At 56.7% G+C, this 10,646-nt stretch overlaps 1 protein-coding gene across 2 annotated transcripts in view; it reads left to right on the plus strand.

The window, feature by feature from the left end:
- The window catches only part of KIAA0930 (KIAA0930 ortholog), a 41,907-nt gene extending 33,584 nt beyond the window's left edge, over positions 1-8,323 (plus strand). For both annotated transcript variants that reach the window (XM_055564053.1, XM_055564115.1), the window contains exons 8-10: positions 2,140-2,302; positions 3,276-3,434; positions 3,865-8,323. In XM_055564053.1, coding sequence (XP_055420028.1) covers positions 2,140-2,302; positions 3,276-3,434; positions 3,865-3,905 — 363 coding nt within the window. In that variant the 3' untranslated portion in view covers positions 3,906-8,323. The remainder of the gene's footprint in view (positions 1-2,139; positions 2,303-3,275; positions 3,435-3,864) is intronic.
- Positions 8,324-10,646: the final 2,323 nt, after the last annotated feature.

Raw genomic sequence — 10,646 nt, forward strand, 5'->3', positions numbered from 1 at the left:
CCTGCCATGTGGCTCACACAACAGCACTGAGCCTCTGAGCCCTTTCTAGGCTGTTGTCCTTCCCCGGGGGCCGGGAAGCTGACCTCAGTGGCAGCCCTATTCCCAGAGCCTCTGGGGTGGTGGGCAGGGGGCAAGCCCAGGGCTCAGGCAGGAGAAAATACCCAGCCCGTCGGCCACGTTGCCCGTGTTGGGGGCTCCAGAGGAGACCGGGGGTCTTGAAGGAGGAGCGCCCCCCCGGGCGTCTCCAGGAGGGGCTGCGGGGTGGGCTACAGTCGGGCGCTGCTGCTGCATGAGCTGGGACAGGTCTCTCCTCTCTGAGCCTCAGTTTGCTCACCCGGAAATGGGGTGAACACACACCCGCCTTCCGAGGTGTTGGGGACTCAGGAGCCAGGGCATCAGGGGCCCCTCTGGGTGTGGGGCTGGCTGGGGCATCTGCCTGGAGAAACGGCCCCTGAGCGTGTCAGTCTGAGTCCCCGCCGGCGCACCCAAGGTCGGGGAGCCGTGCGCACTCTGCCTTTCACTCTAAGCTCACTGTCACACGTCCTCCTGGCAGTCAGGGGGCACTTTTCTTTTTCTTGTTGTGTCTTTCTTTTTTTCGCTTTGAGTTTCCTGCAGTGAATGTGGTTTGTAAGCAGAGCAGAAACGACAAACGCTCTCTTTCTGTGATGATGGGTGAGAATTCTGGGCAGAGGCCTCTGTTGTCTTGGGAACAGAGGTGGTTTGTCTCTGCGATAAGGAGCCTAATCCCCCTTGGTCCTCAGGTGCCCACTGAGGCTAACAAATGTGTGCGTGACAGCCCTCGTGACGGTGTGGCCTGGGCTCAGGCTGGACAAACCTGGGTGCCAGTTCTGGCCGCGTGTTTGCCCAGTGACCACAGAGAGGTTACTGGACCAGTCCGGGCCTTCATCTTCCCATCTGTCAAAAGGGGTGGCCGTGGCGGGGAAGGAGACGGTGCCTGGGAAAGCTCCTGGCCCCCAGCAGCAGGGGGGGCCTAGGGTCAAGGGGCGGGGCCTGCCAGGGTCCTCCCAGCGCTGCTCGGGCGCCCCGCCTCTGTGCTCGCTGCCTTCCTTTCCCAGAGGGGTTGTTTGTAACCAGCGCATGACAAATGCAGACTCTGTGTATTGTGGTTTCTGGTGTTTGCTTTTCTATCTTCTAAAAACCTTCCCCGGCTTGTGGGAGGACCGTCTGGAGCCCAGCGGCCGCCGGGACTCTGGTGGACGTCGGAGCCATGACGAGGAGGCTGACGGGGCTCCCGAAGTTTCAGTCCCAGCTCACCTTGTTCCTCAGATTCTTGTTTGCATGGGGAGGAGGGAGGAGATGGGCCACGTTCCCTCTGCCTGGAACGCCCTTCCCCCCCTTCTTCACCTAGCGAACTCCTACTCGTCCTTCAAGACCCAGCTCAAGCGGCGTCTCCTCCGGGAAGCCTTTCGTGATTTCCCAGGCTGTTGATTCCTTTTGCCTCCGTGCTCGCCTGTATCCTGTGCTTCCTTTTTTTTTCTGTCTTTAACAACCAACATTCAGTCTGTGGTTGTCAACTTTTGGGTCTCTCGCCACTCCCGGCAGACTGTGAGCTCCTTGAGGGCAGGGACCCGGTCACGTGCTCCCCTGAGTGGGTGTGGAGAATGGCTGGTGATGGGCAGTGTGGTTAGAAGAGAGGAGAGCAGGAGATGGAGGGGTGAACTGTTTGACCATTGCATTTCTGTGGAAGGATGCTGGGGGAGAGAGGGGACAGGAGATAAAAGCCAGGAGAAGAAATTAGAGGGAAGAGCATGGCCTTAGGGGCAGAAGACCTGGGGTGCAGCCCCAGTGTGGCCACCATCTGCTGGGTGACCTTGGCCCCGCCAGGGTGGCTGTCCTGTCTCAGCCGGTTTCCACGTCAGGGGTGGTTGGGAAGGTTCGGCGGATTTGGTGCCTGGAGGGTGCTCGTCCCGCGTGAGCAGCCAGGCTTGCTCTGTGCTCCGATGACCCTGGGGGGGCGGTTGAGGCCCCAGGAGGGCAGCCGGCTTCTTCCCGGGGCGGAGCTGGTGGCCAGCGCCCACCAAGCCCCAGGCTGGCTGCGCTCTGCAGGCGGGAGATGGGTGGGCGCCGGGGCCCCCCCAGGTCGGCGGGCTGCCCTGGTGACATGCTCCTTGTTCCCAGGTAACCTCCTTCAGCACACCCCCCACCCCCGAGCGGAACAACCGGCCCGCCTTCTTCTCCCCATCTCTCAAGAGGAAGGGGCCGCGGAACCGGATCACGGAGATGAAGAAGTCTCACTCCGCCAACGACAGCGAGGAGTTTTTCCGGGAGGACGACGGGGGAGGTGACCCTGCTGCTCCCCTGCCCCCCGGCCTGTGGGGCCTCCTCACTCCCTTCCGCACATTCAGAGAGCCAGGGGGCCATGTGCCAGCCCATCCTGGGCGGGGTGGAGCTGTGGACAGACAGCAGATGGCCACCGAGGGGAGCCCCCAGCCCCGGGCTCAGTGTGGCCGGCAGTTGGCACCTGATTCCAGGGGCTCCGAGGGGAGGGCTCTGGGCGCGCGTGCTGTTCCCTCCCTCTGCGAGGTGCCCTGCGGCCCTGCCGCCTCCAGCGGGGTGTCCCTCGGGGCTCCCCTGTCCTCCTCCCCGAGCCCGGGCCCGTCCATCCAGCGGCCTCCTGGGCGTCTCCGCCCGGGTGTCTCCGCGGTCCTCCATCACATCCATTCGGTCCTCAGGCCTCCCTGTTCCCCTCTCTGCTGTGCGTGGGCCCTGCCGTGGGAGCAGTACTGCGGGAGGGCAGGGCTGTGTTTATCAGAGGGGCGGCAAGAGGCTGTTGGAGGAGTTTAGAGGGTCCTGATTGGCAGGACCGAGGCAGAGGGCCTGCTGGACGAGACCCTGGCCGGGGCCTCAGACCCCAGCCCAGGCCTTGACCTGCTCTCAAGTGGGCTTGGGCAGCGCCGCCCTCCTGGGCTCCTTCCAGACCAGCGGGAAAGTGTCCACAGTGCCCACCTGCCTCCCCGGGTGGCCCACCGGCCGGGTGATGGTGCCGGGTCGTCCCAGCTGTACCTCCGTACCCCTCCGGGGAGAGGACCAGAGCCGGGCAGCCGTGGGGCCCGGCACAGCAACAGGCCCGGGCCTACAGGGGAGGCGCTCCAGGACCGGGGCGGGGGTGTCAGGCTGGAAGGCAGAGGGGGCTGGAGGGCAGTCAGGAGGAGGTCCGGTCAGGTTGGAGGTCAAGCTGGGCCGGGGAGGGGTCACCTGGGTGGGAGGTGTGGTCCGCTCCGCGGCCCGGGCCTGACATGCTGTCTCCGCTGCAGCTGACCTGCACAACGCCACCAACCTGCGATCTCGCTCCCTGTCGGGCACGGGGCGCTCCCTTGTCGGGTCCTGGCTGAAGCTGAGCAGGGCGGACGGGCACTTCCTTCTCTATGCACACCTGACCTACGTCACTTTGCCGCTGCATCGGATTTTAACAGGTAACTCTGACTTTGGGGTGGGACCTCTGGGGGAACCACGACCCCTAAAAAGTACTCCTGTGGGCAGTACTCGGGTGCCCACGCCGTCCGCCTGGAGGGGCTTCAGACCCTCAGCACGTGCGTGCTACTCGAGGGGTGGGCGGAGCTCGTGCTGAAGGGCCTGCGGGGGCTGTGGCTCCAGAGTCAGGCTGCCTGTGTGAGCCCTGCGCCCCGAGCCCGTGCCCCGTGGTACAGCCGTTCCAGGCGCGCTCATTGCCCCGTTCCTGTCTGGAAGGAGGGTGAGCGCAGCCCCGCAGGTCCCCGAGGGCTGAAAGAGCGCCTTGGGGGCTTCCCTCACAGATGGAGCACATGGAAGGTCCCCGTGCTCCCTCTGCGAGCACAGGAGGGTCACCCTTCCCTGTCTCCTCCACGCCCCCTCCTGCCACCCTAGACATCCTGGAAGTTCGGCAGAAGCCCATCCTGATGACCTAGCCGTGTGCGGAGCCCGCGCGGAGCCCCCCAGCCCTGCCCAGTCCTGGGAGTGCTGCCAAGTGCCTACCTGCCCACCGCCACTAGGGTCTTCCAGGACCACCCAGCGCTGGAGCCGGAGCCAGGCGGGGCCGCTCGACTCCTGGGGCCAGGGCCGACTCCACGAACACCAGCCCAAACTGAAGTGCCTCTTCCTCGTCCCTGCTGGCCCTGCTCTGGCCCCCGCGCCCGCCCACCCACCACCCTCAGCCTGTCTCTGGGGGAACCCTCTGCACCCTGAGGAGCAGACCCGCCAGTAGGCCGCAAGAGAGCAAGGGAGCGGCCAGCCCGTGGACCCGACGCTCACCTCCCAGCAGACAGCAGGGAGACCACCTGGCTGGAGCCGCACCACGTGTCCAGCGCTCACGGAAAACCGGTTTAAGATGTGGTGACGCTGATCCGATGAGTTAGTCCCGATCGTCTGTCCTCCCAGCTTCCCCACGGTCGTCTTTAGATGGGTTTCCACAGGGAGCACGGCCGTCTGCTGGCTCTGCCCTGGGCTGGGAATACCTCACCCCACGCCCGGCTCCAGACCAGCCCTCGTCCCGCCAGAATGGCCTTTGCTTCCAGCCAAAGAGCATCACCCACATACACACACCTCCAACCTGGAGACGACCTGTCTGCACCTCGGCTGACATGACCTGCAGTATTGGGGTCTTGGGGGCAGGAGGGAGGGGTCGTACCCAGACAGGAGAAGGGTGGGGTCTCCTGCAGGAAGGGCGGATGGTGCGCTGTGGGGTCGACGTCCTCCCAGGAAGGTTCCAGGCCGAGCCTCCGTCCTCCGGGGCCAGGGCAGGGGCTGGAGCGTCTAGTCTTCCCTGCTTTCCTGGAGCTCATTTTCTTTGGCTGGGTGTGCGGGTCCCACCTCTCAGGCCAGTCACTGAGGCAAAGAGGCATTGGCTTCCCCGTGGCCTGGGGCTGGTCAGGCCTCCTTCCAGCTTGGACGGAAGGTTTCCGTCTGCGGGGACACACCGTGCTCCTCTCAGAACCGCGAGCCTCCCCGGGAGCAGAAATGTCGCTCCTGCCGCTTCCCACGGGATAAGCCGTCAGCTGGGTCTCTGCTGCTCTGTGCACACCCTCAGGGATATCTGAAGGGTCCCTGGTGTGCGGGTAGCGACTCCCCTGGGGGAGGAGAGGGGGAAGGAGGAGGGGCTCGTGTTCCTGTCCATTTCTGTCCTTCGTGCTCCAAGGGTTTGCTTCGAGCTCCGGGAAACAGGAGGACTCCTTTGGGGCTTCTCCAGATTTTGTATGCTGTTATTAAAAGCGAGCTACTGCATTTCATTCTGCCTCAGTTTGCCCACCTATGAATGGGGCTGATACCACCTACCTCACTGAAGTCTCCAGGGTTCTAGCGCACGACCAGGTCAGGGTGAGATGGCCAGTCATTCCGCATAGCTCAGCTCAGGTGTCGGGTCATAGGAATGCTTTCCTCCCCCTCCCTGCCCACCCCAACACTGTCACCCGGGCCAAGAAGGCGAGTGGTGGGATCGGGGCGAACATTCTCACCTTCTCTGACAGCGCCCGGCTCACCCATGTTCGGCCGCATCTCAGCTCCTCACACAATTTGACCATCTGACGTCCCAAAGCTGCGTCTTCCAGCCCCAGAGCGCTGGAGCAGAGCTTCAGGGAGCCGGGAGCCCGGCCCAGGGTCCTGAGACGGGGGTTGAGTGTTGCCTGGGCTCCTTTCCTTCCTGGTTTTCTGGGGTCTGAAGGCTCTGGGCCCCGACCTCGGGAGAAACGCAGTCCTGACTCATCTCCCGGCGGTGAGGTCGTTCAGCACACGTGCAACTGTAGGGCCCTCCCCGTCGTCAGCGGTGAGGAGCCGGGCGAGGGGCCTCCCACTGGGGCCAGGAATAGGCTCCCCTGTTGAGAGCCGCGTAGGGTAACTGAGGGCCAACTGCAGGAAGGTTGTATGCGTGCTTTGCAGATCTTAGAAATGAGGGCCTGGGGTTAGCAATCACAGCTCACTCGTAAAGTGCATGAACAGACGCGCAGCACGGTTTGGCTGTTTTGTATCCAACGTTGAGGAGTCCCTGGCATACGCAGGCGCTGCGCTGGACTTTTAGGTGCCATCATCACCCCCGTCTTAGAGACGAGGAGGCCGCCACAGAGAGGTTAGGTGAACTGTCCCAAGACTGAACAGCGAGCGGGGCAGCAGGAGCACAGCCCAGGTGTCCAGCTCCGTGGACACTGAGCCGCGACCCCCTGCCGCCCAGGACGGACACAGGAGCGGAGCTTTCTCAGTCTTAAACCCTCCCCGGGGCACTTCTGACACTTGATCTAAACAAGCGTAGAGGCGTTTGGTCACTAGGCAGTAAGCCCTTGCTCTGAGTTTTGCTTTTTTCGGTCCCAAATGACTTCAGTAACAGAGTCACAGAGAGGCACGTGACAGCTGGAACTGGGCCTCCAGCGTCCCGGGGCGTCTCGGTGTTGCCACACCTCACTTCCTGTAAGGCCATCTTTCATTTTGCAAGAACATGCCTGACTTCTGTAACATGGAGGCGGCCAGAGCTGTGGACATGTCTTAAATGGGAACTGGATTCAAGTCCGGGGTTCCTTTGAAGAAACCTGTAACCTTTAAGCTTTTTAAGGACATGAGCGAGGCAGCTCCCTGCTTTACAGTGAAACGGCTCGGTCCTGCAGCCAGGCCGGGCCTGCTGTCTGTCTGCATCTCCCAGCGCCTGAGGGTTCAGGCAGCATTGAGCCTCCATTCCAGTGTCTGATAGAAGGAATGTTCAGTTGTCTGTGAAAACAGCTGAGCCTAGCTACTTCAAAAGAATATTATTTAAAACAAATATCATTTAAAACATTTGGTAACAGAGAAGTTGTCAAAGACAAGCAAAGTATCCTATAGCCAGTCAGCTTGGAGATAGCGTGGGTTTTCTGGTGAGTCAGAGCCTTGTTAACATTTGGGCTTTTCAAGGACTGTGAGCAAAGCATCAGAAATCAACCAGGTTTCTACCAAAGATGCTAATGACAGGAAGGCATATTCCTGATGTGTTTTTTTTTTTTTTTTTTTCCCCAAAGAATCTAGCTAGAATCAAACCAGGATTTCTTTTTGCTATTTTAATCACATAAACTAGTCAGTAAACATTTTCGAAGAATGATGTGAAAACATCATTTTTTTTCTGTTAAAAGACATTCCAGAGAAAGTCCCTATGCAGTTACTATTGTCTAATGACTGACATTTGAAAAACATATTTGACATTATCATAATACAGGCATTTTAAATTGCTGGCCAAATTTTTAAGGTTTACAGATAAAACTGTTAACTTACACCGTGGTAATAGGATCCACTCTGATAATTCTGTTCAGTTTTCCGGTGCAGCTAGAATTTAGTTTCAAAAGCCAAGTGTCTTTTGACAGTTCATGGATTATTCCTGTTCAGGCCTTTTCTTTCCTGAGTATCAGAAAGCAGAGCTGTTTCTCTTTGAAAGGTATCCGCCCTAGTGGGACAGACTCCGGCAGCAATGCGATGCTGGCCCAGGTCGGGCCCCAGAGCCGGGATGAAGCAGCGTCTAGGGGCGTCAGACGTCCTTTGGACAGGGCTCCTCTCTGGCCAGAGTCCCGCCCCATCCTCCCAGGAGCTGGGTGCTGGGGGCACCGTGGCTTCTTTCCCTTGTCCCTGCTCACGGACTGACTGGGCACTGACGTGGCCATGGATGGAAAGGAGCCCTGCAGCCCTTCCTTCGTCTGAGCCCCAGGGCAGCACACGGAAGCCAAATCAGTTGAACACCGAGTGGCCTGGCGTTGGGTTCAGAGTCCACAGCGGGTAGAGCCTCGGGAGCAGAGGCAGCCGGCCTCGTGGAGGTGTTTGTTTACAGTTCTCTACCCTACCGAGGCGGGCGGGCATCTTTGCGGCTGCGGCTCCAGCCCTGAGCTCAGCAGATCAAAGCCCACAGCGATGCTCCAGCTCCGCTCCGGGTATCCAGTCTCTCGTTTCCCCACTTCCTGAAGGTTGGGCTATTTAGGTGTAAATAGTAATCTTTCATGGTCTCCAAACGGATTCTATGTGTGACAATATGTAAACCTGAAAAGAAAACCTGTGGAGGTTTTTCACAACTTTGAGGCTCAATTAAAATGATTTCTACAAAGTATATTTTAGCAGAAACACCACGACGGCGTACTTTGACTGTATTAGGATCTGTTGGTGGTGTTTCCATAAGCACTGTCAACGGCTTCGGGATTAACCATCTTCCACATACAATAGGAATAATTTCTAAGCAGTAATTGTGGTTGGCTGTTAGCCGTGCTTTATGACTTTGCATTTCTTTTGAAAGTTGATTTGCATGTTGGGTATTATTTATTTCTTCTCTATTGAATCTGTACCATTATTTTTTTCTCTAACGGGTGTTTCGGATTAAATACGGATACTACTTCAACGTGTTAACTTGCTGATTGAATCTTAATTTTTTCCCCCAGAGATATCTTAACCTTTGGAGCTTTCATACAAGTTACTCTATTGAATGACAAGAAGGCACGCCCCGGCTTTGGCGGGCCTGGGAGTTAGCAGGGAAGTCTGGAGGCCAGCAGCCGGAATGTGCTCAGATGCTGTATTTGCAGAATAAAATCACAGATACGCTTTAGGTTCGGCTTTCGGCCCCTATAAAGCAGTATATACCCTTTGAGCTATACTATAAAATTTCCCAAGCTTCTGCTAGAGAACCTCTTAAAAGGCCCTCAGAGAAGTGGGAGAAAGACTAGAATAAAAGTCAGGAGTCCCAGGTTCAAGTGCTGGCAGGCTCCCAACAAGCCACTGGTCTTCTGGAAGGTGGTCTTTGGACTGTGGCTCTGTTGCCTCCTAGCGCTGTACTGTCAGGTCGACACTGAGAATGGTCACAGCCCCCGCAGGCCAACTCCGCCAGCGCCACCCCCCGCAGGTTCTGTGGAAGGAAGCTGCTCAGGCAGCGGGCTCTTTCTTTCCATGGTTAGGTGATCTCTGATGTCATGAGGTGATGGGCAAAAGGCCTAAGACACCACAGAAAGTTACAACAAAAGGTGGGGTGTTGGGGGGAGTTGGGAGGAACACATACAATCAGGAAATAGGGTCATCACTTCAAATGACATCTTGTAGAAAGTCACTGCATTAGAAACACAAGCCAGGAGCCTCAGAACTGGCGTCAGCAAGGGCAGCCTGTACCTAGGAAGATGTGCAGACGGTGCTTAGAGAGGAGGCAGCTTAGTAGGCCGGAGAGGACTTCCTTTTCATCCAGTCAACCCCCTTTCTTGCTGACTTTCTTGAAAGTCTCTACCCTGGAAGCCACCTGCCGTAGCTGCGCCCCTACCAACTGCCTGCTCTCGAAGGCTGCCTCTGTCTCCATTCTCTCACTCTGACATAGATGCACTTTAGGAACCACTGTCATGCCCTAGCTTAGAAAAAAAAAGTTGACTGGAAGGGAAAACCTTGGGGAATTTTCTACCAGGAGGAGGGGTAAACGTATAATAATCCATGCAGTACCACGGTCCATTGTATATACACATGTTGAGCGTGTAAACACCCTGTACTCTGCGCTCAATTGTTAAAAATGACAACACAGTTGGAAAACTTATATGAGGAAGGAAAATATTTGTTTTGGGCATGATCAGACAAAAGATGTCTTTTCCTTTGCTTACAGCTTTATTCAGTTCTCTCCTGACTTGGCCTCCACGTAAGCCAAAAGGCTTAACAAGACACTTTTTTCCTGTTTGTGGGTTAAGGTACCTGACTTTAATAAAACAATGAGACCGCTCCATTTGAAACATCATGGTTTTTAGTAAACTAGTGATTATATATTTTTAAAATTAATTTTTATTGGAGTATACTTGCTTTACAATATTATATGACAACGTTATTGCTGTAAAGAGAATCAGTTAACACATGTACACATTTCCACTCTATAGATTTTCTTTCCCATTTAGGTCACCACCCATCATTGTAGGGTTCCCTGTGCTAAACAGTAGGTTCTCTTAGTTACCTATTTTATACGTTGATTATATTTTCAATAAACCACTTTGTTAAAAGATATTTTAGAGTTTCAGAAACCAGTGAAGCTTGGTCCTTTAAAGGGCACACACATACCTTCAAGACACACTGCAGGAAGCCCCATGTGGCTGTTCCACCAACAAGCTCCATCTCTTTGGGGTTTTCTGAACTGTGAAGAACCGCCACCTACCTTCCCAGGCGCAGTGAAGCTGGACTGAGACGTGTACAAAGGCTGGTGTAGTTCCAGGAAATTATGATGATCATTGTGCCAAAAGGGCATTTTATAGGTTATCTTGAAACAAGAGTCATAAGGGAACACAGATGTAGCCCACTGGTCCTCAAATTTGACGTGAGTCCGAAACAGCTGTTAAAATCCAGATGGCTGGTGATAGAATATTCTGGAATTATTGCTAACAGTGGTGATGGGTGTGCAGCTCGGTGCACAGACTAGACACAGCTGGGCTGTACACGTTAAAAAGGAGAATTCTATAGTATGTGAACGACGTCTGCCTCTGCTTCGGCAGGTGCAGGGTGGGCCCCGAGCGTGATTCCGTCGGGGCCCTGGGTGTTGCTCGCTGCTCTCAGGACCAGCCTGCAGAACCACTGCTCCAGCCCCGCCGTCCGGCTGAGCGCCTGAAGCAGGGCCGGCACGGCTGCGGCGCTCTTCCTCTAGACAGCACCTGCACACTCGGCGTCTTCAGTAGTCTCCACGAGATGTTGCCAGCTCAGGAAAAACATTCTGA

This window comes from Bubalus kerabau, chromosome 1, assembly GCF_029407905.1.
Source record: "Bubalus kerabau isolate K-KA32 ecotype Philippines breed swamp buffalo chromosome 1, PCC_UOA_SB_1v2, whole genome shotgun sequence".
Taxonomy (NCBI): domain Eukaryota; kingdom Metazoa; phylum Chordata; class Mammalia; order Artiodactyla; family Bovidae; genus Bubalus; species Bubalus kerabau.